The 27,099-nt window shown below is 45.6% G+C and overlaps 1 protein-coding gene across 2 annotated transcripts in view; it reads right to left on the minus strand.

Moving 5' to 3' along the window:
* Window positions 1-27,099, minus strand: part of LOC138289430 (sulfotransferase 6B1-like) — a 340,318-nt gene that overhangs the window by 169,678 nt on the left and 143,541 nt on the right. Inside the window, exon 3 of one of the 2 annotated variants that reach the window (XM_069230172.1) lies at window positions 21,576-21,665. The exons of the other annotated variant lie outside the window; for it this stretch is intronic. Coding sequence (XP_069086273.1) covers window positions 21,576-21,665 — 90 coding nt within the window. The remainder of the gene's footprint in view (window positions 1-21,575; window positions 21,666-27,099) is intronic. 2 annotated transcript variants of the gene reach the window in all.

Raw genomic sequence — 27,099 nt, forward strand, 5'->3', positions numbered from 1 at the left:
TAAAAGAAAAAAGTAGTTCCCTAAATGTGAGCAGTGGAAGGGTACAAGATCACGAACCAAAAGGATGATAAAGAGGATACGCTCCACTTGAGGGAAAAACATAAGAAAAGGAGAGCAAGTTATTGAATAAAATGCATGTAAATGGGAGTACAATAAAGCCAACCAATGCTAAACTAATAGGTGGGCTCTATGCCCACTGTAAATTTTTGGTATTGTCCACAAGAGGCTTATCTACAGACAGCTAAGTGCTGTCTCGTAGGTGAGACCTAAAATAGAAGAAGAATGTATCAAGTTCATTTGGGGGTTGTTTACTTGTCTCATGCCCTTCTTTCGTGTCAGGAGCAGCAAAAGTATTTTCAACCTAGTGCCGAGGATGTAGTGGTTTTATTAGAAAATTCGATTGTTCATCAAAGTTAGTAATCTTTCCAGGAATACACCTTTACTTTATGCAGCTCCAAGGGTGTGGCCGGGACTCTGCAATTAAGTTTTTTATTTATTATCTTTCCCTCCTAGTCCTGAGGGGGAGGATGATTATCCAGATGACAGTTTTTATTGATTTTTCCCACAATGCAAGGAAGCATTCGTACCCTGCATAGCGCTCCTGCTTTCTAAATATAAAACAGCAGTGCCCATACACATTTCCTGCTCTCTCTATCTTCATCATTTCCATAAACAATGGGCCTGATTCAAAAAGCCATTTGAATGTGTATGTTGACTTTACACATGCAAAGGTCACTGTTGTGTTGGAAGATTTCTCACCCCAACACCCTAATGTAATGAGGGGTGTTCCCCACTAAACCCCCATAATGTGGGCCCTAATAGTAGAGGCCGTGATGTGTGAGGGAAAGTTAATAAAAAGGGCTGAGGCACTGACTAAGCTCACAACGTATACTGGTATCCGTGTGTCACAGGTCTGCATGCTTCTAAGTTCTAAGTGGGTCTGCTGTTCAGCCTGCAACCAGACGGAACAATTGTCAATGAAGAAGAGGAGGCCAAACCTCCTTCCGACCCCTGCGGTCTGTGTTTCCATTACCTGCCCCCCGCAGCTCCTGCAGTCCTTACTGCTGAGGCACACTGCCTCACACTTCAATATGCATTCTCCAAGGAGTGTCCCTACTGAGCTCTGAGGTGTTGGTGCTCATGACTGAGTGAAGTGTAACACTTGAGTGCCCCAGGCCGCATTGCCTGTGGCCTCCCTGGCTGCCACTGCTACTGGGCATGGCCTACAGTTGCAGTGACAAGAACGCTGGTCCTGGAAGCTGCCTTCGTGCTCTGCAGCTCATGGGCGGGCTACACCGCCTGCAGCCTTCCTGCCTACCGCAGCCAATGGGCAGATCTGGGAAATCCATTCGACATGGAATCAGCCTTACAATGCCAAGTGAAAATGGAACCAGTTAATGTGGTCACAACACGGTGCGCCTAAAAGAAGAAAGCTCGCCCTAAGTCAGCCAGGACTCCTAAAGTGTGTTACTGGTGCAGAGGGCCATATCCACATCAGGTACTCTGCACAGAGCAAGGGAAGAAATGTTCAGCATGCAACAAACTCAATCGTTTCTCTAAGATATACCAATCATCTGCATCCTAGAAAGTACAAAAACCCAAGTTGGTAAACGCCGTGGAGAGCACAGGAGTCCCGGATGATGAAGAGGACATGGACAATGACGATGTCATAGGTGTGGTACATGCCAGATTTGCCATGCAACCTGGAGAACATTGCAGAAGAGGAATCCTGAAATGCACAATCCTCCTTGCAGGACATCAAGTCCCAGCCCCCATCGACACGGGTGCCTCCATTAACATTTTGGCATTGTCCATTCTAAAAACTCTAGAACTACAGTTTGCGCCCCACCACCACACATGTATTCATCTTTGGCTCGTCAAAACCCCTACCGCTGGCAGGCATGTTCACTCCCGAAATTGCTCATGAGACACAGACAACAAGAGCCAAAGTGATATTCTGCTGAGCTGTCGGATGGCAGAACGTCTTCAGTTAGTCTCAATTGCATTCAGTGTCCACTTACGTGGAGTGGACAATCTACTCCCTGAATCTGCACAATTGGTTGAAGGTATTGGCTGTCTAAAAACCGATTAGTACACCTTTATATTGATGACTCCATTCAGTTAGAGGTGCTGAGAAATCACCGGGTGGCATTTCATCTCCACCCAAAAGTGGAAGATGAACTCTGTAAGCTGGAACAGGCGGAAATTATCAAAAGGGTAGAAGGTTCAATTCCTGGGGTTTCCGCAAATGTGATAGCTAGAAAGCCCAGGCAGCCTGGAGAGGTCTGCTTATGTGTGGACATCTGACTACCCAACATGGCCATCCGGTGGCAAAGGCATCTAACACCCATGGTCAATGATATTGTGGCAGAAATTGGTGGATCGCGTGGATCACCGAGCTGGATACCATCAGCTGATGCTGGTGCCATAATCCAGAGCTATCTCAACATTCTCCATCCATGTGGGTTGAGGTGGTAAAAATGCCTCAATTGCGGAGTGTCTAGTGCAGCTGAAGTGTTCAAAGACACAGTTAGAGGGTGTTGGCCAGACCAGGAGGAGTCATCAATGTCAGCGATGACATTCTAGTGCACGGGCCCACCCTGGAAGAGGATCTCAACAGACTAAGAGCAACATTTTGAAGACTACTGAACAGTGGGCTCACCCTCAACAAGGAGAAGTGTTCTTTTCTCCTAAAGGAAATATCCTTTTTTGGATGCAGACTTTCTGAGAACAGAGTCATGCCAGACCCGTCTAAGGTCCAGGACATTCGATCTGCCCCGACTCTCACAAGTGTCACTGGTGTGAGTGGCTTTCTGGGGATGGTCACATACTGTGGTTGCTTCATTCAGAACTTGACCACCCTCACTGAACCCCTTCAAAACGAAAGCAAACTCTGTCTGGGAATGGGGCCCTTTCCAAGAGGAAGCCTTTATAGCTACAAAACAACCACTTTCTGCACACACCATTCTGGCCTATTTTGATCCTTGCCAGGGATCTGAGCTCTTAGTGGATGCCAGACCCACAAGCCCCAGGCAGTCCTGTTCAAAATAAAAGACAATGATGAATGGGCTCCAGTAGCATATGCTAGTCATGCTCTGTGAGACACTATACAGCGGCACTCTCACATAGAGAAAGAAGCAATAGCTATTCATTAGGGATGTCAACACTTTCACATATATTTCTATGGTCACCCCTTTTGTAGCCCATACTGACCACATGTCACTGATACCCCTGTTCACTGGGTCATCCTCAAAACTGCCACCAAGGATTGAAAAGTGGATCCTACAACTGTAGGAATACTGTTTCTCTATTGTATACAGGCCAGGAACTCAGAATCCCGCAGGGATGCAAGGCCAGTCACTGTGAAGAATCGGATGCTGATGACTTAGAGGCCTACGTCAAACTAGTTGTTCACCCACCCATTTCTCTGGGGGAGATCATAGCAGCTACCAACATGGATGAATGGCTTCAGCTAACAATATCGGCCTTAGCTTAAGGAAACTGGAACATGCTCACACACAATGTGTCCCACTGCAGCGAGGAAGGCCAGCTGACACTTCAGTCACTGCGCAATGTCAGTCATGACTTGCTGCTTCCCCCGAAGGGTGACTGTTCCAGGGTACAATTACAGCAACAGGTGGTAGATCTGGCACACACTGCCCATCAAGGGGTAGTCAAAACAAAATGCCCATTGTGTCAAGCTGCTGGTCTCGCAGAGCTGCCTGCACCTTTAATCACAGAACCTATTTACCCGCTTCCTTGGCATTTTGCCAGTGCAAAATATGGGAGTTTACCAGATGGCTGGCACATGCTAGTCATAACTGATGATTTTTTAAAATATCCTGAAGTCAAGATTCTTGAATCCATGACAGCCAGCCAAACCATGTCCAGGAGGGAGAAAGTGATGGTCACCCATGGGTTATTGAAGGAACTCAGAACAGATAACGGTCCCCAGCTCTCCAGTCAGTAGTTTGCTCACTACATGACATCCAGAAGCACAGGAAGATAACTCCCTGAAGTCCTCAGGTCAACGGTGAAGCCGAATCCTTCATGCAAACTTTGAAAAAAAGGTCTGAGAATTGTGTTGGCCAACAACTTGAATATGGAATGTGCTCTGTATTCTTTTCTTCAAGAGTATGGCTCACTCCACATGCCACGACCCGAATAAGCCCCAGAACTCTGGTAATAAATAGGATGGTGGACAACACCATTCCTCATCTTCTGGAGCTGTCACCAGTCAGAGACAAAGCAGCAGCAGCTTTACGCTAATGAAAATTACAGAATGACAAGACGTCACAGAGGAGAAGGGCCTGGCAAGGGCATATCCAGGTCAGAAACTTTGTGTACGCAATGTGAAGCGCTAGCTGAGAACACTTGTGAAATCCTTCGGTGAGGGGCAGTCAGATATAATCTTAGACTGAGACCAGCTATCTCTACCTGATCGAAAGACTTGGGGAACGATTTAGATTTCGGCAGATGGAATACTCCATCACAAATGTGACAGATTGTCCACCATATTACGATCTCCATAGTATATAATGGGATCATAATGCGGCAGATGGGAAAGCCATCACGTTTGTGATGGAGTATTCCCCACCACCAAGATCAAAATGAGGCCCTTTATCATGAACGCGGTATACGTATCTCAGGGAGCTGAGGATGTCAAGATGCGTCTGTGTTGTATCAGTATTTTGTTTCCACACACATTACACAGCGTGAGTTTAAAACAAATATATGTTAGGTTTTTGGTTTATTTATTTTTCATTTGCTGGGAGAAGCAGGGATGTTGTGTTGGGAGATGGCCCATCCAACACCCATTGTAATGAGGGGTGTTCCCCAATAAACAACCATAGACTTGTGAGGGGAAGTTAATAAAAAGACCCGAGGCCTACTGGTCTCCGTGTGTGATTATTGCACAGTTCTGCATGGTTCCAAGTTGCGACTGGGTATGCTGTCCAGCCCACAATTAAACGTCATGACTTTAAATGCACATTCACTTTTGAAATTCACACAACCTTGATTTGCCTTTGTAAAATCTTTTACAAATGGGTAATACCATTCAATGTGGTGAAAGAGTCTGCATTTATTGAATCCTCTCAGCAACAGTAAGTGGGCAAACACACACCAACACACAAGTTTGTGAAGAGTGAGGGTTCTCCCAGTGGAAAAAAAGATTTTCTTGTTAAAAACGAATTACATGAAAAATGCAATTGCACTAATGCACAGCTATAAACTATGGGCCATATTTAAGAAAAAGTGGTGCATCAGCAATGATGCAGCACTTTTTCTGTGCCCCCCCTTCTGGCACATAATGACACCATGGTTATACTGTATTTAAAATACGGCACACTATGGCGGTCGTTAGAACAATAGCGTCAAAATTATTGATGCTATTGTGGTGCTTTGCTACACCAGCGTAAAAAACTTTGAAGCTAGTGAACCAAAGTGCAATGAGGTCATTGATTTTATTGGATGCATCATTTTAATGCCTGCTCTGAGCAGACGTTAAAAATGACAGATAAAATGGCGCAGTGAGATCTGGTCAGTTTCACTTTGCCATTTTTTGGGGTCTCCTAATGCCAGAACGCCCCCCTGGCATACATTATGCCTGGAACATGCATAATGTGGTGCAAGGGTTTACAAAGTGGCTCAATACTAGCAATGCAACACTTTATAAATATGGCGCTGGGGAAATGCCACCTCAGCGCCACATTTACGTCAAAAAAATGACGCAAATGTGGCGCATTAAAATATGCACCTATGTGTAATAATACATGCAGAATTGCCATCGCATAGAAGTGATTTGGAATTTACAAAACATTTCAGGAGTGTTGCTAAAAACCTGCGGCTGTCACAGGCTTCCAAAAGTACTCTTGGAAACCTTTGCAAAGTCTAGAAATTAACATATCTGTCCATAGATTTCACCGACCGTTGCAGAGTTACATTTTTTATGAATCAGCCACACTGTTAGGAGAGTGGGGCATGATAAGGATAAGGTTAGTAAATTGATTAAAACATTTTAGCTGTTGTGGCAGCTTTATTCTTTCTCTTAGGAATGGGGACAAAAAATAAAAAATAAACCGCCATCTGGTGACCAGGGCTTTCCTTCAAGACTGGAGAAGGATAGAACAGCATGAATCTGCCATGCATGGGGCAAACCTCCCCCAGAGGGCTTCACACACAAAAAAATAATAGTTTTTTCCCACTCATACAGATGTCGAAACTCTAACCCTCAGAATTTTAGAAATATTCTGTGTGTAACATCAAACAACTCCGTAATTTGAGCGAATTGAGTTATTTTGCTTTGATGGGCTTGGGACATCCTACGTGTTATTCCATCTTTCTTGATTCATTGGAATTTCACCATGCTAGGAGGGAGGCAAGCAGTTTGTAAGAAGCTGTAGGCCAAGCACACTCAACAGCCTAAAAAAGGACTTTGGGGGTCATTCAGACCCCGGCGGGCGGCGGGAGCCGCCCGCCTGGCGGGAACCTCCGAATGACCGCACCGCGGTCAAAAGACCGCGGCGGCCATTCTGTGTTTCCCGCTGGGCTGGCGGGCGACCGCCAGAAGGCCGCCCGCCAGCCCAGCGGGAAACCCCTTCCCACGAGGACGCCGGCTCCGAATGGAGCCGGTGTAGTGGGAAGGGTGCGACGGGTGCAATTGCACCCGTCGCGAATTTCAGTGTCTGCAATGCAGACACTGAAATTCTATGTGGGGCCCGCTTACGGGGGCCCCTGCAGTGCCCATGCCATTGGCATGGGTACTGCAGGGGCCCCCAGGGGCCCCACGACACCCCTCACCGCCATCCTGTTCCTGGCGGTCGGAACCGCCAGGAACAGGATGGCGGTGAGGGGGTCGGAATCCCCCATGGCGGCGCAGCAAGCTGCGCCGCCATGGGGGATTCCTCAGGGCATCGGAAAACCGGCGGGACACCGCCGGTTTTCCTGTTCTGACCGCGGCCAAACCGCCGCGGTCAGAATGCCCTGCGGGGCACCGCCAGCCTGTTGGCGGTGCTCCCGCCAACCCCGGCCCCGGCGGTCCTTGACCGCCGGGGTCGGAATGACCCCCTTTGTGTATTGTTTGGAGGTGAGAATGCCCATTCCTCACGTTCCTCCAATTCTCCCGTGTTAGGAGTAACGTTCCAGGGGCCTAGATGAGGATGGAGAGGATGCATCCGTCATGGTCTCAGTTTTCTGATGGAAGGTGAATCCTTGCTTCAGCCACCCTCTTACAAAAGAGAATTCCGCTTTTGGAGGAGTGTGGTGGACGCCTGTAACTGGCTTAATCCCCAGGGTTTGTTTTGGAGCAGATATTACTGTGTAGATTCCTAGCCCGTCAACAATCACTGTCGCACCAATCACAACCTTCAGCTCTCCATGGAGCTTTGAGGGGGGCAGAAAGCTACTTTTGCACTCCATTTTCAGAAGATGTACAGAGGAATATGGATGTCTTGTATGGACTAAGAGGAGTATATTGCTGCCAAGACAATATTGAGTTGTGAAGTGCCCTTCTGGGACTTTGCTTTTGGTAACGGATTATGTGTTAAACCTATATCATTTAAAAATAACCTGAACAAAGTAGTAATGTCTCTGTATTCTGCGCTGTGTGTTCCATGCACTTTTAAGTTTCATGGATGTCTTCTTGCAGGCATGTAGAATGCTATTCAATTTAGATGGCTCACTTCTTTTTGTATTTTGATGGTAATAGTGGTGCTTTTCTGCAAACTGTGGGAATCACTGACAAATCATTCAGAAGGGCACAGTTCCTTGACTTGTGGGGTCCGACTCTTTGACAGGCATTCTTGTTATCGAAGCTATCCAAGATAAATTGATCTGAATAATAGCTTACTGGCCTTGGTCCTGATGAACGATATCTGTATGGATGACTTACAAATCACTTGCCCATATTGTGGTGGTGTTGACTTTGGTCTTTTCTTCTGCAGGGAGGAATGAGGTAGGTTTTATTAGTTATGGGGCACCTGTTGTTGGCAGTATTGCAAGAAGCCATCCATGTTGGTTACTTTACTGGCAATGTCTCTTATTAGAATGTAACCTGCCACAGTTTCAGAATCAAGAACAGTAATTTTAGCTTGTTATGGCAAACAGTGGGATTGGCCATGTAAAATGGTTGAAGCAACCAACACAGATTAATCATTTTGAGAGATAAGTTTCAGTCTGGAAAAACACAAATGACGACTCCTAAAAAGTACGTTTTCAGGAGGGAAATTACTGAGTACTGTCCTAATTCCAAGGGTGTTTTTTCCGCCTGCAAAATCCATAGCAAAGCAGAAACAAGGACAATAAATGTACGCCCTTACCTGCAAAACTTAACGTCCTTAAATTATTCCCAATACTTTCAACTATGAAGGAGACGTAATACGAACTGGAATGTAAACAAATAGGTCTGTGAAATTTTGTAAATCTGATTGAAAAGATATGCATCCGAGCAGTAAGGCTAAGATTTGTAGATTTATGAACTTCACACATTTTTCTTCAACGTCTCAAACCCGTAAAGGAGCTTTAGCAGTGCCATTGGCAACGAGTCTCAAGGCTGTTTGTGAGAGCTGGCTTAGAATATATGTTGATTCTCAGTCTTTCTGCTTATGGCTTTACAATGAATATACCTTTACAACACATGGCTTTACCATGAATATACCTTTACCCTGCATGCCTTTACAATTAATTTTGTTGAAAAGGCATGAATGGTAATGTGTATGCGTTGTAATGGTTTCAAAGGTAAGTACAGGTAAGTATTAAGAGTGGGTTGAGTGAGATTTGATTATGTTTTAGGGTGGGTATGGGTTTTAGGGTGGTAATGTCATTTTTAGGTTTTAGGGAGAGTATGGGTTTGAGTTGGTAAGGACGTTTTTAGGTTTTAGGGTGGGTATGGACTTTGGGGTGGTAAAGGCATTTTTAGTTTTAGGGTGGGTATGGGTTTTTGGGTGGTAAGGGCATTTTTAGGTTTTAGGATGGGTATGGATTTTGGGGTGGTAAAGGCATTTTAGTTTTAGGGTGGGTATGGGTTTTTGGGTGGTAAGGGCATTTTTAGGTTTTATGGTGGGTGTGGGATTTGGGGTGGTAAGGGCATTTTTGAGTTTTATGGTGGGTATGGGTTTTGGGGTGATAAGGGATGTTTACGTTTAAGAGTGGGTATGGGATTTGGGGTGGTAAGGCCATTTTTAGGTTTTGGGGTGGGTATGGGATTTAGGCTGGTAAGTCCATCTGTAGGGTTTAGGGTGAACCTGTGTTTTGGAGTGGTAAGAGGTGTTTAGGTTTTAGGGTGGGTATGTGTTTTGGGCAGTGAGGTGATTTTTAGGGTTTAGGGTAGGTTGGTGTTTGGGTGGAAAGGTGTATGTATATATATATGTGTGTGTCTGTATATAGATATAAATATATATATATATATATATATAGAGAGAGAGAGAGAGTGAGAGAGATAGATTGATCGTTAGAGATAGATAGATAGATAGATAGATAGATAGATAGATAGATAGATAGATAGATAGATATGTGTATATATCAATCAATCAGTTTTTGTAAGGCACAGCTACTCACCTGTGAGGGTCTCAAGGCACTGGGGGGAGGGGCCTCATCTGTAGAGCCATGTCTTGAGGTTCTTCCTGAAGGTGGTGTGCGATGGGCTTTGACTGAGGTGTAGGGGGAGGTTGTTCCAGCTCTTTGCGGCAATGTAGGTGAAGGATCGTCCTCCGGGTGTGGTTTTAAGAATGCGAGGTGTGGTGGCCAGGGCCATCTAGATGAAGCAGAAGGATCTGGCGAGGGTGTGGAAGGAGACACAGTGGTTCAGTGTAATGATATTTGTGTTTTGACCACTAACTCCATGTTGCACTACATTGTACTTAGCTTAGCTTGTCCACTGTCACATTAGCGGCCACCAACTACAGACTCCATTTTGTAATTATCTTAGCCTTAGCTTCACCGTCACGTTAAAACTGCATGTATTTTTCCATGCACAACATGTTTTCACTCATGTTTTTATTCTACATCTCTGCCTGTTCTTTCTCATCAAGAGCTAAGGCATAACATGGGGGAGTTAGTCTGAATGTACTAGGATGATGTTTAAGGTACGGCAGGGAACGGTTTAGTTTTGTGAGAGACACCTTGGGAACCTGGCCAGTTCCAACATATTCCTTTCAAAACTGACGTGAAGTAGCTAGCATTTCTGAAAACAAATTGCGAACCTAGGGTTTTTTTCTAGAAATCTCCTCTCTGGCTTGTTTAAGGTATATAAGAGAACTAGGATTGGCGGTGGGGAGATCGAGAGACCTCAGTCTGGACTGAGACGTCAATGCCTGACATCTCACAAGAGGGTAGATCTCTCTCTTTCTCCTGACAGCCGATCTTGGGGGTCTACGGCTTGAAGCTACTGAGAGAAAGATGAAGGAGCAACTGTGATTAATTTGTACGAATTATTTGCTTTGCATTGTGTATGAATATATATATAGGTATTTGCAACTTTGCGTATATATTTTCTGTTTACATATTGAAGATTCTTTGTACATGTTTTCATTTCATTGTTGCGCACATTTTAAACGTGCACTTTTGGTTGTACTGACCTTACGAGCCTTGCAGAGTGATTTAATAAATGTCTTCTTTAGACTTAGCGGTGCATTCCGGAGATTTTTTTCAGTGTGTGTGTATTTCAGCTCAGTCAGCAGTTAAGCAAAACATTCAGGTAGGATGGTCCTGTGTTATGTATGGCCTTGTACGTGTGGGTGAGTAGCTTGAAGGTGATTCGTTTATTGACAGGGAACCAGTAGAGGGTCCTCAGGTGTTGGGAGATGTGTTCTTGGCGTGGGAGGTCCAGGATGAGTCTGGCGGCGGCGTTTTGGATGAGTTGTAGTTTTTTGATGTTTCTAGTTGAGTTACCGGCGTAGAGGGCATTGCCGTAGTCAAGCTTGCTTGTGACTAGGGCATGGGTGACTGTCCTGCGACAGTCTGCTGGGATCCATCTGAAGATCTTCTGAAGTTTGCAGAGTGTGTGCCAGCAGGAGGAGGCAACTAAGATTACCTGGCAGGTCATGGATAGGGAGTGATGCCTAGGGTGCAGGAGTGCTCAGTCAGTGCAGGGGGGGCGCTGAGGGATGTGTGCCACCAGGAGTCGTCCTAAGCTGAGGTGGGGTTTCCGAAGATGATGAGCTCAGTCTTGTTGGAGTTGAGCTTGAGGCAGCTTTCGCTCATCCAGGTGGTGACGGCTTTCATTCCTAAGTGGAAGTTCCTTTTGGCTGTGTCCGGGTCTTCGGTGAGGAAAATGATGAGTTGTGTGTCATCAGCATATGACACGATGTTCATACCGTGGCTCCTGATGATGGCTGCGAGAGGGTCCATGTATAAGTTGAACAGTGTGGGACTCAGCGGGGATCCTGGGGTACTCCGCAGTTGTCTCCTGTGGGTCAGAATGAGTAGGGCTGGAGTCTGACCCTCTGTGTCGTCCTGGAGAGGAAGGAGTGGATTCATTCCAGGGCTCTTCCGCGGATTCCTATGTCATGGAGAATGATGCGTAGTGTGCTGTAGGAGACCGTGTCGAAGCCTGCTGGGAGGTCAAGGAGTATAAGCGCTGCGGTGTGGCCGTGGTCTAGGAGTAATCGGATGTCGTCGGTGGCTGCCAGGATGGCTGTCTCCGTGCTGTGGTTGGTGCGGAAGCCGGACTGGGAGCTGTCCAGGGAGTTGTTGGCCTTGATGAAATTCCGTAGTTGTGCGTTGATTGCTTTCTCCAGTACTTCAGTGGGGTAAGGTAGCAGCGAGTTGGGCCAGAAATTCTTTAGTTCTGATGGGTCGGCCAAAGGTTTCTTCAGGAGAGGACGTATTTTGACGTGTTTCCAGTCCTCGGGAAGGTGCCAATATTGATGGAGCAGCTCATTGTGTTTCAGAGCTCGGGGCAATGGATGTGCTGGCTCTGATGTATATGTGGTTTGGCAGGGGTCCATGGGGGCTAAAGAGTGGGTGCTGTTCGTGATGCTGACTGTTTCCTCCGCGGTGAGCATGGACCAGCTGTGGATGGTCTGGGTGGGTTCTGGGGGGTGGATCCGTCACAAGTTTCGGTGCCAGGATTTTCCAGGAGGAAGCTGTCGTAGATGTCCTGGATTTTGTGGTGGAAAAAGAAGGTGAGTTTGTCGCAGAGGTTCTGTGACAGGGGGATTCTGGTGGCTTCGGAGGGGGAATCTGTGAACTCATTGATGACCGAGAAGAGTTCCTTAGAGTTGTGTTTGGAGGAGTTGATGCTCTCCTGGAGTGCGTTCATGATTTTTCAGCAGTGGGCGGCGGTTGCAGCTCTGAAGGAGGGGAGGTCTTTGCTGGTTTGGCTGTTCCTCCATTTTTATTTCTAAACGTCTGCGGGTACGCTTTGATTCTTGGAGTTTGGTGGTAAACCAGTTGGCTTTCTTACGTACATGTTTGGCCGATGTCATCCTGATGTGGGCCACAGTGTTGGCGCATTCAGTGATCCATGCGTTGAGATTGCATGCTGCTATGTTGGCATCATTGAAAGGAGGGAGGGATTTGGTGAGAGATGAGGTGGGTCGCTAGTTGGTGATTTTGTTCCATTTCCTTCGGGGGGTCCTGGGGAGTGTAGGTGCGGCTGTTGGGTGTGGAGATTGTGAAGTGAATGCAGTGGTGGTCGGTCCAGTCTGGGGTGGAGATGGTCTCGATGGTGATACGGTTGCTTCAGGTGACGATGGGGACAGTGTGTGTCCTGCGATGTGTGTGGGAGACCAGCTTTCTGAGGCCGAGGGTGGCGAGGTTGTCGAGTAGAGCAGTGGTGATTGGATCGGCGCAGTCCTCAAGGTGGAAATTCAGGTCACAGAGGATGAGGTAGTCATCTGACGACAGGGCCTGGGTGGCAGCGATGTCTACAACGTTGTGTATGAAAGTTGGGCGGGGCTGGGTGGCCTGTACACCAGGGTGCCGTGGATGGAGGTGTTGTGGTTAGAGTGGCCAAGGAAGTGAAGGCGTTCCATGGTGGTGCATTGTTCTTCTGGGACAGCCTTGACACTAGTGAGGACTTGTGTACGATAGCGAGTTCTCCACCCGGATGCTGTGTCCATCGAGAATGGCGATGTCTGGTCCCGAGGTGGGGTTGGTCCAGGTCTCTGGTTGGGCGGTGTTGATCAAATCCCAAAGTTCGGTGGTGTGTTTGTGGGGGGAGCAGATGCTCAGGAGCAGGCAGCTGATGGGGTTGTGGAGGTTGTTGGTATCTCTGTGTGTGGAGAGTACCTTCAGCTTGTTGAGGCTGGCATTGAAGTTGCAGTTCCTGCAAGTGAAAGGTCCGTGGGTGTCCTTGGGGGAGATGATGCAGCAGTTGCTCAGATGTCCAGTGTCATGGTGGAGGAGGGTCTCGGCGTCATAACTGAGGCAGGCCAGGGGGTGGTTTAACGGAGATCCAGGGTTCCCGGTGCTGGATGAGGTCCGGGCATGGATGGGCGCAGATGGCCTTGCCTCTGAGGCCGCCATTAAGAAGGGGAGTGGACAGGGGGAGCGGTCAGCTGGGAGGCGGGAGGGAGGGAAAGGTGCATCGCGGGGATTGGGGGTGGAGCTTCAGGGGCCAGAGTGGCAAGGGTGGGAGGTAGAGGAAAGGAGGGGAGATGGAAAAGAAAAGGAAAAATGAGTGAAAAAGGGCAGAAAGAGCAAGAGTGAAAGAGGGCAGAGGAATGGAGGAGAGATGGAAAAGAAAAGGAAAATGATGGAAAAGAAACGGAAAACTAGTGAAAAAAGGCAGAAAAAGTAAGAGTGGAAGAGGGCAGAGGAAAGGAGGAGAGATGGAAAAGAAAAGAAAAAACGAGTGAGAAAAGGCAGAAAAAGCAATAGTGAAAGCATGACAGAGAGAAAATATTTACTTGTGATGCCCACTAGACCACCAGGGATGAGCCTGCGGGTGGTGGAGGGCCTTGAACTGAGAGTCAGGAAGCTCTCAGTTCATCCCAGGAAAAAGGCAGAGGCAGCAACATCAGCAGCCAGAGGAGCTGGGTAAGGCAGCAGACGCTGACAAGGAGGTCAGTGCAGTTGTGTGTATATATAAATATATCTATATATTTTATATATATATATATATATATATATATATACATATATATATATATATATATATATATACATATATATATATATATATATATATATATATATATATATATATATATATATATATATATATATATATATATATATATATAAAAAAAAACAGGGTACACTGTTCCAAAGGGAAACGGAAGGGGAACCTAAATATTAGGAGCAAGAGCACTCACACATCCAGACGGATGTCATGCTTCATCATCAGGGATGCTCCTCGTCAGACTGGCACTGCAATGTCTGATGGATCTCCAGCAAATGAGCCCCCTTAAGTGGGGAGCCTGTCAGACATTTGAGCACCAGTCTGACGAGGAGCATCCCTGATGATGAAGCTTGACAACCGTCTGGATGTGTGAGTGCTCTTACTCCTAATATTTAGGTTCCCCTGCCATTTCCCTTTGGAACAGCATACCCTGTTTTTAATTTGATAATACTTGGGAGATTGTACACTGGACCATTAATCTCCCTGTCCCTCCTCTTTCAGTATACGCAGTACAGCAGCTTAGCTGTGGGACTTTGTTATTTATTTTGACTAGACACTGTTGTTCTCCAAGATGGATGACTTCCAGGGTCTTAGGTTTGATGATGAGATGGTGTCTGCAATCTTACAGACCCCTTCAATATTAGGTAGTGAAGGCACTGTCCCTTCGAGGAGTCTCAAGGAGGACTGGGATAAGCTGTCTTCCTTGAAACGAGAACTGATCAAAACCATTATGCATGGGACCATCATGACGGAATGTTTACAAGCTAATATTGCACCCAATGGCTTACTTGTATCTAATATGCTGAGGATCTTTTTGCAAGACCTGGCATTTAGGAAAGATTGGACGCAGATAGCTTGGCAGTGCACAAGAGATTGGCTGGTCCTTATTATTAACACTTACAAACGGTTAGCTGAATCTATTTCCATTCAAATTAGCCTCATGGAGAGTACCTTGAAAACCGCAATCTCATTGGCAGCTTTTAAGAGCCGACTTGCAGAAATCAATTCTGAACTGAATGAAACCAAGGAATTCCTGACACAACAAAAGACTTCGAAACTGCAGAAGGATATCAAAAAGTTTAGTAAAGATAAAGTCTATCCTTACATCAAGGAAGATTTTGAGATTGAGGTTCAGTCTCATTCTTCAGACGAATCAACCTCATCCTTTAAGAAGCCACGTAACTACAGCAGCAGCTCCTCCTCTGATGGTTGGAGTACTGATGATAACACATCACAACCCTATTTCAACTATCCTCAATATCCTGTTAACCAACCCATGGCGTGGCAACCACCTTTCCCTTTTTTTCAGGCCCGTCCCATGATACCATACATGCCTTTTTTAGGCCGCAGCCAGGGCAGAGGGAGAGGCAGAAGGAGAGGAAGAGGCAGACGCGTACAGTGGTCCAGGGAAGAACCCCAAATGATAACTCGGAGCCAGGGCAAAAATCCACCTCAGAGAACTTAGGTGGTCATTCTGACCCTGGCGGTCTTTGACCGCCAGGGCGGAGGACCGCGGGAGCACCGCCGACAGGCCGGCGGTGGTCCAATGGGGATTCCGACCGCGGCGGTAAAGCCGCGGTCGGACCGGCACCACTGGCGGGGTCCCGCCAGTGTACCGCGGCCCCATTGAATCCTCCGCGGCGGCGCAGCTTGCTGCACCGCCGCGGGGATTCCGACCCCCCCTACCGCCATCCAGATCCCGGCGGTCGGACCGCCGAGATCCGGATGGCGGTAGGGGGGGTCGCGGGGCCCCTGGGGGCCCCTGCAGTGCCCATGCCACTGGCATGGGCATTGCAGGGGCCCCCGTAAGAGGGCCCCTACATGTATTTCACTGTCTGCTGCGCAGACAGTGAAATACGCGACGGGTGCAACTGCACCCGTCGCACAGCTTCCACTCCGCCGGCTCGATTCCGAGCCGGCTTCATCGTGGAAGCCTCTTTCCCGCTGGGCTGGCTGGCGGTCTGAAGGCGACCGCCCGCCAGCCCAGCGGGAAAGTCAGAATTACCGCCGCGGTCTTTCGACCGCGGAACGGTAACCTGACGGCGGGACTTTGACGGGCGGCCTCCGCCGCCCGCCAAGGTCAGAATGAGGGCCTTAGTGGTTAATCTATCAACTAGGACCCTCTCTCAGGATGAGGTCAATGTTCTCAACAGGGGCCTAGGCTTTGTGCCTACGCCCGAGGAAGATTTTTTCCGACTGAATTGTGAACTCTCCCAGTTTTTTAGAAAGATCTGGTTGCAATCCTTCTTTAAAGATAAAGCGGCTGATATTCAGCCTGTTGACTCTGGTTTAAAAAAAATATCTTCCTTTGTTCCTCCCCGACAGCCATGCCTTGTGAAGTCCTCGCCTTTGAAAAAGCAGTGATGTCTGACTTGAATAAATTACAACCTAAGCATCCTTTTATCAATATTCCAACCAAAGAAAAGAAGGCATTGAAAGCCTTAGCAGTCGATCGGAATATTGTGATTAAGCAAGCTGACAAGGGTGGTGCCATAGTCGTCATGAATTCTGATGACTATAGGCAAGAATGCATATGCCTATTGAGCGACTCTACCTATTATGTGCAGATTGCAAGAGATCCTACGGAACAACTTCAAATTCAGATAAGAAGTTTGACCGAGGAAGCCCGCAGTAATCTGTGGGTTTCCCAAAAAGAGGCACACTTCCTGGATACTGTACATCCACGGACTCCTTACCTTTACTGCCTTCCTAAGATACATAAGGGCTTAGTCCCTCCTCCTGTCACCCCATAGTATCTGGGATCGGGTCTATATTAGAACCTCTATCAAAGTTTTGCGACCATTTTTTACAACCATTAGTGAGAGGGTCCTTAACCTATTTACAAGACACAAAGGATGTCTTGAATTTGATTGAACAAATCAATCAAACTGGTGATGTTCATGCGCTTATCACCCTCGACGTAGAGGTCCTGTATACCAACAGGAGGCTACCTTACAAGTAGTTGAGACCGCTCTCCGTGATGGACCTCGTTGTCTTTCTACTCCAGTCCCGTTCATTATGCAATGTGCAACGTTAGCCATGAATGAGAACGTTTTTCAATTTGAGGATACATTTTTCGGTCAGATTTGCGACACTGCAATGGGCAACACTTTTGCACCAAGCCTGACCTGTTTATACATGTATGGTTTTTAGAAAAAACATACTGCCCACCTCTAATCCATTTCACTCCTGCAACAAGTCATGGCGACAATACATTGATGACATTTTGATGGTGTGGCAAGGATCTTTAGGAGATGTTTACCCTTTCATCACGTGGATTAACACCCTTGATCCTTTTTTTAAATTCACTTCAACTGTTTCTTCCACACATATTCCATTTCTTGACCTCATGATCAGCATTGATAGAGGCAAATTGATATAATGCACCTACCATAAGATTACAGATCGTAACAGTTTGTTACTCTATGAAAGTCATCACCCAAAAGCCTTACGCGACAACCTACCTTATGGTCAATTTCTACGTTTGTGCAGAAACTGTAGCACCTCTCCTATGTTTGAAACTCAAGCGAGTGATCTAAAGAACAAACTTGTTGAGCATCATTACCCCGTTCAAATTGTGAACACTGTCCGTAAAAGGGTTAGGAACAACAACAGAGATGCTCTACTGATGACCACGGTGAAGGAACCTGACAACCTCTTGACTTGTGTATCAACATATACTCAGTTGTCAAATGGCTAAAAAAAAATGATCAACAAGAGATGGTCTGTTCTAGTGAGTGGAGGTGTAGATATTCACAAACCTTTGTTTGCTTTTAAGAGGACTTCAAACATCAAAGATGTGGTGGTCCATACTCGCCCACCACTGACCCATGAAATTCCTAAACAAACAACACTTTGGAATCTCCCTCCTGTTACCGGTCATTACCCTTGTGGACAGTGTAATGTTTGCCCACTCACGACGCACGAAGAAACGTTAAACTTGGAACCTAAAGGCAGATGGCGCCTGATTAAACATGCTAACTGTAACACACGTAATTGCATTTACATGATCACCTGCCCTTGTGGTCTCCGTTATGTTGGGATGACCACTAGACCAGTAAAAGTAAGGATTAATGAACACCGGAGCAATATTAGGTGTGGTCACATAACCACCAATATTTGTACAAATTTTTTTAGATGCCCACCATAGTCCTGATGATTTGAGGTGGGTGATTATGGAGTCTCCCAGAGTTTCGTCAGACAACCCATGCTCCCTTTTTTTGAACGAACAGCGATGGGTCTTTAAATTAAGGACACACAACCAAGGGCTGAACGATGAGATACCGTGGACAAGTCTTACAAATTAGGCGAGACAAGCTTATTTATGTCCTATGAGTATGAGAGCCCTTTCTTTGGGACTGATATGTTTTTAATGCTGTTTCCCCACAGCTAACATAGCCTTCTCTTCTCCTCCCCCTCTTTTCTCTCCCCCCATCATTATATAATGGAGTATGTGCTGGCAATACAGTATGGGACTCTTAACTAAAGGTATGTGCTGACAACGTAGTTTGGGATTGTTATTGTTATTATTACTTTTATCATGCAACCACCATACAATATATTGCAGGGGTTGATTTGTGGCTTGTTATATATTTATTTCTGATTGTCCTTTCTTGAATTTGCATATCAAAAATTTTCTCAGAACTGCCCATAACGTGGAGCCCAGTTGGCAATGGCTATGAATAAAATACATGGTTGTCATTTTGGGTCTGGTCCAATGTAAACCTGAAGGAGGAAGTTTCCCCTTCGCGGATTTGTCTGTCATTTATGTTCATAGCTGTCCTCTTTGTGACCCGGAAAGCATTCACCGTCCTGCGATGCTGCCTTCCGCGTTATTCCACATTTAAGCCTCACCTCCGTGTCCCGTGTTCACTTTCCAGGAACACTGCTGCGGGATAGGTCCTTAGTGTTAGACTGGCAGCCTAAATGTAAGTAAACCTTGACTCTGTTACTTATTTTTGCAAGTGCTGGTACTGTTTGAGAGCTGCTTGAAACGCCCTCCCGCACTCGCTAGTCTTCCGAGTGTTGGGTGGCCTCCATTCGAAAATTGGGGTTAGGAAGGTGTAAGCAAAAGTTTTTTTCCCCTCGCTCCTGGACGATTGAGATTTTTCACAAACGTGAATTTGTTTGTCATGGTATGTCAAGTGATCAGACTCTGTGTGACTCGACATCGTATTATCTAGGTTTGTCGATTGTGAAATATATTGTTTAAGGAACGTGAATTCACTCACTGTTAAACTGTTCTTTAGGGCCGTATTTATACTCCGTTTGCGCCGAATTTGCGTCGTTTTTTTCGACGCAAATTCGACGCTAAACTAACGCCAACTAACGCCATATTTATACTATGGCGTTAGAGGCGTCTAGCGCCAAAGTTCCCGGAATGTGCGTCATTTTTTAGCGTGAACCCCTTCCTTGCGTTAATGATATGCAAGGGAGGCGTTCCCGTCTAAAAAATGACTCCCAGGCCTTTACGTGGTATTTATACTCCCGGGCAAAAGAGACGCCCGGGAGTGGGCGTGGCTAAAAACGGCGCATTTGCGCCGCTTTTTAACGCCTGGGTCAGGCATGGCGTTAAGGGAGAAGTGGGCTCAAAATGAGCCCAGAGTGCCCTCCCCTGCCCCCAGGGACCCCCCCTGCCACCCTTGCCCACCCCAGGAGGACAGCCAAGGACGGAGGGACCCACCCCAGGGACATTCAGGTAAGTTCAGGTAAGTATTTTTTTTTTATTTTTTGTGGCATAGGGGGGCCTGATTTGTGCCCCCCTACATGCCACTATGCCCAATGACCATGCCCAGGGGACAGAAGTCCCCTGGGCATGGCCATTGGGCAAGGGGGCATGACTCCTATCTTTACAATGATAGGAGTCATGTTGATGGGGGATGGGCGTCGAAAATAAATGGCGCAAGTCGGGTTACAATGATTTTTTCGACGTAACCTGACTTGCCCCATTTTAAGACGCCCATGCGCCATTTTCCCCCTACGCCGGCGCTGCCTGGTGTACGTGGTTTTTCTCGCGCACACCAGGCAGCGCCGGTCTGCTTGCGCCGGCTAACGCCATTCAATAGATACGGCGCCCGCATGGCGCTTCAGAATGGCGTTAGCCGGTGCAAAACTTTTTGACGCTAAACTGCGTTAGCGCAGTTTAGCGTCAAAAAGTATAAATATGGGCCTTAATGTTTATGGGATTGAAGGATTATAACCCTTCCTGATATATTGCCTATATGAACATGTTCTATGTGTCTCCTGTAATTGCACCAGTCTTTTGGCAAGTGTATAGATAAGGAGCCATGTCCAAAATTTGTGATGGTAAGCAGTGACAATTTCACTCTACTCACTACCACTGAGCAATTTGCACACGTTTTTGCACTGAGTGCCACACAATACTTATATGTAAACACATGACTTATGTTGGACATATACCTTTCTTACAGGGTGACCTTTTTTCATTCCCACTTGATGTACAGTTAGCTTAAGTAAGTGACTGTTTCTTAGTTGACTGACTTTAGAAATGTATTGTTGTTTGTGAGTCTAACAAAGGAGAAGTTTTGTTATTTGGTCCTGATGAAGCGTCGCTGGATCCATATGGACCACTGAGACGCGAAACATGATGACCCAGAAAGGAAGGGCGCTCAATAATTTCCTCCCCCCTTTTTTTTTAATCCTAACTAAGAGAGTGAATGAGCACGATTTCTCAGGTGTCACTCTCGGTTTGTTTTTAACACTGGCCTTGATCCTATACTGATACGAATAAATATTTGATGATGTCCTAGGTCTTGAGCCAATTTTACCCTTTTCTCTTCTGCTCATTTGGTGATTGTAATTTGGCAATATCCGTTACACAACTGATCACCACAGTCACTATTAAAAGATCTCCCCTTTAAGTGGGGAGCCCGTCAGACATTGCAGCGCCAGTCTGACGAGGAGCATCCCCGATGATGAAGCATGACATCCGTCTGGATATGTGAGTGCTATTGCTCCAAATATTTAGGTTCCCCTGCCGTTTCCCTTTGGAACGGTGTATCCTGTTTTTGATATTGATAATAATTGGGAGATTGTACACTGGACCATTAATCTCCCTGCCCCTCCTCTTTCAGTATATATAAATATATATATGTATACATATTTTTTATATATATATATATATATATATATATATATATATATATATATAATAATGTATGTTATACTTACCTCTACTTTTTGCCACTCATATGCCTTTACCAACTACTATGCCTTTACTAAGAAATGTTCGTGGTTAAGACATACGTGGTAAAAGCATATGCATGGTAAAAACATTTTTTGTAAGTGCATGCGTGGTAATGACCATGCGTTGTACTTACCACGTAATAAAGGCATGCATGGAAAATGCCTGCATTGTTCTGTCATACATCCCACTATTTAGAAATGCCACACATGAAAATAAAAGGTTGTGCTCCATCCCAAAATTATTCAACCACCTCATCTCCACAACAAAAAGACAAAGCTTGAAGCAGGGAAGTCAATCGCATACCTTTGTTCCATTCTGGAAGACAGACTTGGGAATATCGTCATAATGCAAATGTGATGCGTAAACTCTTGTGGAAGGACGTGCTTCCATTATCTAATGAGGAAAGGAATAGTCCACGTTTTACAGTTACACACATAAAGTGACGTGTTCAAGAGACAATACATTCTTCATAGGAATCAATAGAAATCAATGTTATCATGAGCAAAAGCATTTACACCAGCAGCAATTCCAGTTATTCATTTAACCTAGGTATCTTCCTTTGAGATCAGCAGTAAATACCGCAAGTATAATAGAAGAGTTTAGCATCCAGTTCTCCAGGAATTACAGAAAGAATGGTCACAGCATCACCACAGGAGAAAGAAGCAAGATAAGTTATACATCTAATGGTAAATCAGCTAATTGACGGGAAAGAAAAGAAGGGAAGACCCGTCTTTGAAGCAGGAACAGGCACTACTTGAATTTTGCTCAAACAAACCTGGTTATATAAAACGCATATTCTGTCAGAACATTAAGCCAAACGTCAACCCATAGAGGCTTGATTGATTCCTAAGCGCCTGAAGCTTAAGTACCGAGCCGTTTCTGATGTTTGGGGCTCTTCGTCCTTAAACCTTCATAACTTGTTTTCCACAAAAGGTACCTAGGCCAAATTGGTGTCCTTCTTCTCCACACATTAGGGAACCTACAGGTAACCTCGGGTTTGTGGAGTTCCATTATGGCTCCTGAAAAACAACTAAATAACAGCAAAATATGTTTTCGAAAACAAATTGAAAAACGAAATGTGCAAGAAATGGTATGTTTTTTTCCCCTGAATATGGCATCAACTAAACCTTTGCTGTGCTAAGATCGCCATCTTCTTCAGCTTTCGGGAACAAGCAGCGTTGTAAAAACATTTTTTACCAACAGTTTTTGCAAATGTCCAAAATATAGTTTTCTATCTACTTGCAGTAGCCGTAGTTGCATTTCTGAGAAGTAGACAACATTTACAATTCAGCAAGTGCTCATTTATCTGGATCGGTCGAAATCAAACATCGTGTAAAAATGGCAAAAAAAACAGGTGACATTTTTTTCATTTATAATATTTGCACTGACATCCGATTCATAAACGTAAGCTACCGTTACATCTGTCACACCCTTCTGATTAAAGGGATTTACAGCGTTTGTTGGTTAAACGAAATCACGGGATATCCAGAGTCAACAACAGTGCTGCAGGTTCAAGATGTATTTTGCTTATTATGTGCTGACCATGCAGCTAATCATATGGCAGAATCTATTGAATTAAAAATGGGTTTAAAGGGAACCTGTGCACGTTTTCATTTTCTTTTGATTGTTTATCATAACAAAGAAAGGTGAAACAGTAGACAGCATATTGACCAAACGAACTCAGTAACAATTCATCATATAAGTGTTAAAATAGGAATCAAAATAGTACAATTTGTGTCTTGGAATGCAATGTCAGACAATCTGTGAGAGCAAATCATCAAAGTGGTCCAATCATTTAACCAATATGCTTTTATTTTTTCCTCGACACCCTCAGATCCTATAAACTTCAACCAGGACGCAATGATCCATACTCCAGAGCTACTTTGCAATTTTAGGCACTGCAACTGCACACCAGTGCTTAGCAGTATTTCTCTTGGCCACAAAGGAGCTAATATTGAACACCAGTTTGTCTCCATCTGACCCATTCCATACCTGAAGAATAACTAAAGGGGGTCAGGAATCACTGGAAAAGCCAACTACTGGTTGTAAAATGGCATGGAACCCGGACAAGAATGGGTGAATTTGTGGGCAGTATTAAGTCATGTGCAACATCGTTCCCACTCCTCATGCACAAAGGGTCCAAACTTCTGTTGTGGATTTTTTCCATTTTATGTAGATTTTCAGGGGTGTAGAAAATGTGATGAAAATATTTCAGTAACACCAAGCACAGCCTCGAGGATATTGCCTCTGTCCTAGTTGCCAACTTAGGGCATATTTATACTCTGTTTGCGGTGAATGTGCGTCAAAGATTTTGATGCACATTCGGCGCAAACCGTGCACCATATTTAAACTTTGACGCCCGCGAACGCCAAAATTCCGCCGTGTGCGTAATTTTCTGGATGCGGGAAACCGCCTTGCGTTGATGACATGCAAGGTAGGCGTTCCCGTCCAAAAAATGACTTAAAAGCCTGTATGCCTTATTTATGCTACCGCGCAAAAATGACGCACGGCCGGGAGCCGGAGTCGGGAAATGACACACAACCCGATTTGCATAAAAAAATAACACCTGGGTCAGGGCAGGCGTTAAAATGGGGGCAAACACACCTGTTCTTAATGAAAACACACAGAAGCAATAGCAGAGCTCCAAAAGGAAGACATGGAGGTGCTTTTCATCCAGCATGCACGCAGACGCAGAGCACAGGACCAACAACAGCAGCTTCCACAACACCAGCAGGGACCCCAAAGGCAACGCAGAAGGCAGGAGAGGATATTCCGCACTAGGACAACCCTTCTGGGACTCCGCCAACAAGACATCATTCAGAGGTACAGGCTTAACTGGCAAGCCGTTAAGCAGCTGCTGCGCAATATTGAGCCACAGTTGGCACCCAGATTGCAGACACCCGCACCATTCCACCAGAAACCAAGCTGCTAGCTGTACTACACATGTTGCTCCTTTCAAACCACTGGTGCCCTGGTTGCTGGGATCTCACAGCCATCATTTTCTGCCTTCCTACCCAAGGTACTGGATGGCATCATCTCCCTCACACCCCGCCACATCAGCTTCCCCAACACACAGCAGAAGCAGCAGGAGACAAAACATGGGTTTTACCAAATTAATGGCTTTCCACACGTTCTTGGTGCCATTGACTGCACACATGTATGCATTGTGCCACCTGCTGCAACCGAAGATCTATACCGCAACAGGAAGCACACACACTCCATTAATGTGCAGGCCATTGTCAATCACTGGGGTTTGATCACCAACATTGTGGCAAACTATCCTGGGAGTGTACATGATTCATTCATCTTCTGTCACTGCACCATCAATCGACACTTCCAGGATGGACGATATGGAAATGGCCTACTTGTTGGTAAGTACAGAAACCTACTTATATACACACTGCACAGCAACCCTCTAGGACACACAACACATACACCACAACATCGACACGTGGACAGGAACACACTGAGGTTGTGACACCGCTAGGCATGTTTGATATCCTCACCCAATGGGAGACACACCTAGGGACAAATGACAGTTCTAAATAACAACAGATGCCACTCCACAGACACAAGGGAAACATTTAAAACAACACAATGACAAGGACATGGCCCCAACTGGCAGTACATTTGGGAAGATTCATCTTTCAATATCACATCAATAACACTCAATACAACACCCTTCAAACAAATATGTACTGTGTAAGGGGTGTGTAATGTTTTTTGCTGCAAGTCAAACACCATGACACACATAGCATGATGATGACTCCAATGAAGGTCTTGTGCAATCATTGAGGCTGTACGAATATCTCACATCAATCCTGCTCTCACATTGCCCACTACCAAGAAGCTAGTAGACTGTGCGAAGAACACATATTGATGGGACAATATTGAAAGTGCACATTCCTACACATACGCAATTAACACACACACAACAGATGTACTGGCATACGGACCTTCTGAAACTCTAAATGACAACCTCACAACCCAGTTAGCCATCTGAACTAGAACATGTTCAGTAGTACACGTTACAACCTGAGTCGACTTGGCAAGGGCAGAGAAATAGGTCTGCAGTGAACTTGTCACACATGTGAAATTAGTGATTAGTCAATTGTTAACACGTAAGTGCTCACAACGTACGGAGATGTTTTGCACATTGTCATCTTGCAAAATCTAAGGGTCTCACTGATGGTTAAATAATTCTATTGCATATGTGCAATTGGATGGGATGTCCAGGGTATATAGATGGAACCGTGTTACCACCACTGTCAAATTGATTCTGTGTATGGAAGTATCATCTCACCCCCAGTTAAGACACAGGTACACCTATTTCACAAGTCATAATGCAAGGGAATACACACTGTACTGCAGCTCTACAAAAATACTGCTGACATCCGGTCAACAGCCAAACACCCGTTCAGATAAGGAAACAACCCAATGCTGATGGTACATTCTAGAAGCCTAGGAATCCACACAATAACACAAACACCAGTGAGTCACAGACAACACAAGAGAACAACTGCCATGCAAAGTGATATTTATGGTGCAAGGTACATGTTCTCACTCATTTTCTCTTTCAGCTCATCAGAGGTATGGGATCCAGCCATGGATCATGACCCCATTTGCAAACCCAAGTACTGCAGCAGAGCGTGCCTATAATGAGGCACATAGGAGGACACGCACAATAGTTGAGAGGACCTTTGGCATCCTGAAGTCAAGATTCAGGTGCCTCGACATCACCGGAGGCAGCCTCCAATACTCACCAGAAATGGTGTGCAAAATAATTTTGACCTGTGCCATCCTGCACAACATATGTGTAAGAAGGAACATTCCCCTATATGAACCCGAGTCACAAATGCCTGAAGAGGAGGATGCTGTCCATCAACATGAGGGGGACCATCCAAACACAGCTGCAGGATTGCGTCGGAGACAACATATTGTCCAAAATTTCTTTTAACTCTACTCACCCATCACCACTGTCTTACATCATTTTCGCATTACATTACCTATAACTATCAGAATCAGAGTGTAGCCTCATGGAGCATTGCTGAAATACCGATTAGGACACAGAACATTACTAAACTAGTTTGATGCGTATGAATGTAGAGCCACATTCACTCACACTGTAAATGACATATATCCTGTACATTTCACATTTGAAGGGCAATAGCAGAGGACCACACCTATTTCACACATACATGTTGGCAACATGGTTCATCGCAGCATATGACACACAACTAAGACACCATCAGTCAATAAGGTAAAAAAATGTCTCATACATGAGGCAGTGGATGTGCTATTGCATTGGTAACAGGAATGCATGGCCAGACCCTTGACAGCAGTAAGTCTTACATCACCTATCTTTGCAAGGACTATGTGTGACTAGATTTCCATATAAGCAGCAAATTCATAGTACAAGTGCCCCAGGTATGACTAGCATTGCTCACATGACATTCCATGTCCTAAGTCTCACCCCACCCTTCTTTAAATGTCCCTAGAATGGGAATATGTGTCCCCAGATAATCCCTCCTCTACACACTCCCAAACTCACAATATCAATCCAGTGTGCTTCCCTCTTTAGGATGGTATGCCATAGTCATTGTACTTCTGTCTGGATGGACATCAGGTTAAATAATGCACTGGCTTGTAGTCTCTAGGACCTGTTATCACCTGTACATTGTTTCCCATGTGAAAGGTACTGTTGGCCCTTTGAACTTGAATCTCATCCACAGGACTTGTGAGAGACTGATGCTGCACACACCTGTGAGCACCTCCATGGAGACCAGCCATTTGAACATGCACTGCCCTTGCAGCTGCTTGGAACAGC

The sequence above is a fragment of the Pleurodeles waltl genome, chromosome 1_1, assembly GCF_031143425.1.
Source record: "Pleurodeles waltl isolate 20211129_DDA chromosome 1_1, aPleWal1.hap1.20221129, whole genome shotgun sequence".
Classification (NCBI taxonomy): domain Eukaryota; kingdom Metazoa; phylum Chordata; class Amphibia; order Caudata; family Salamandridae; genus Pleurodeles; species Pleurodeles waltl.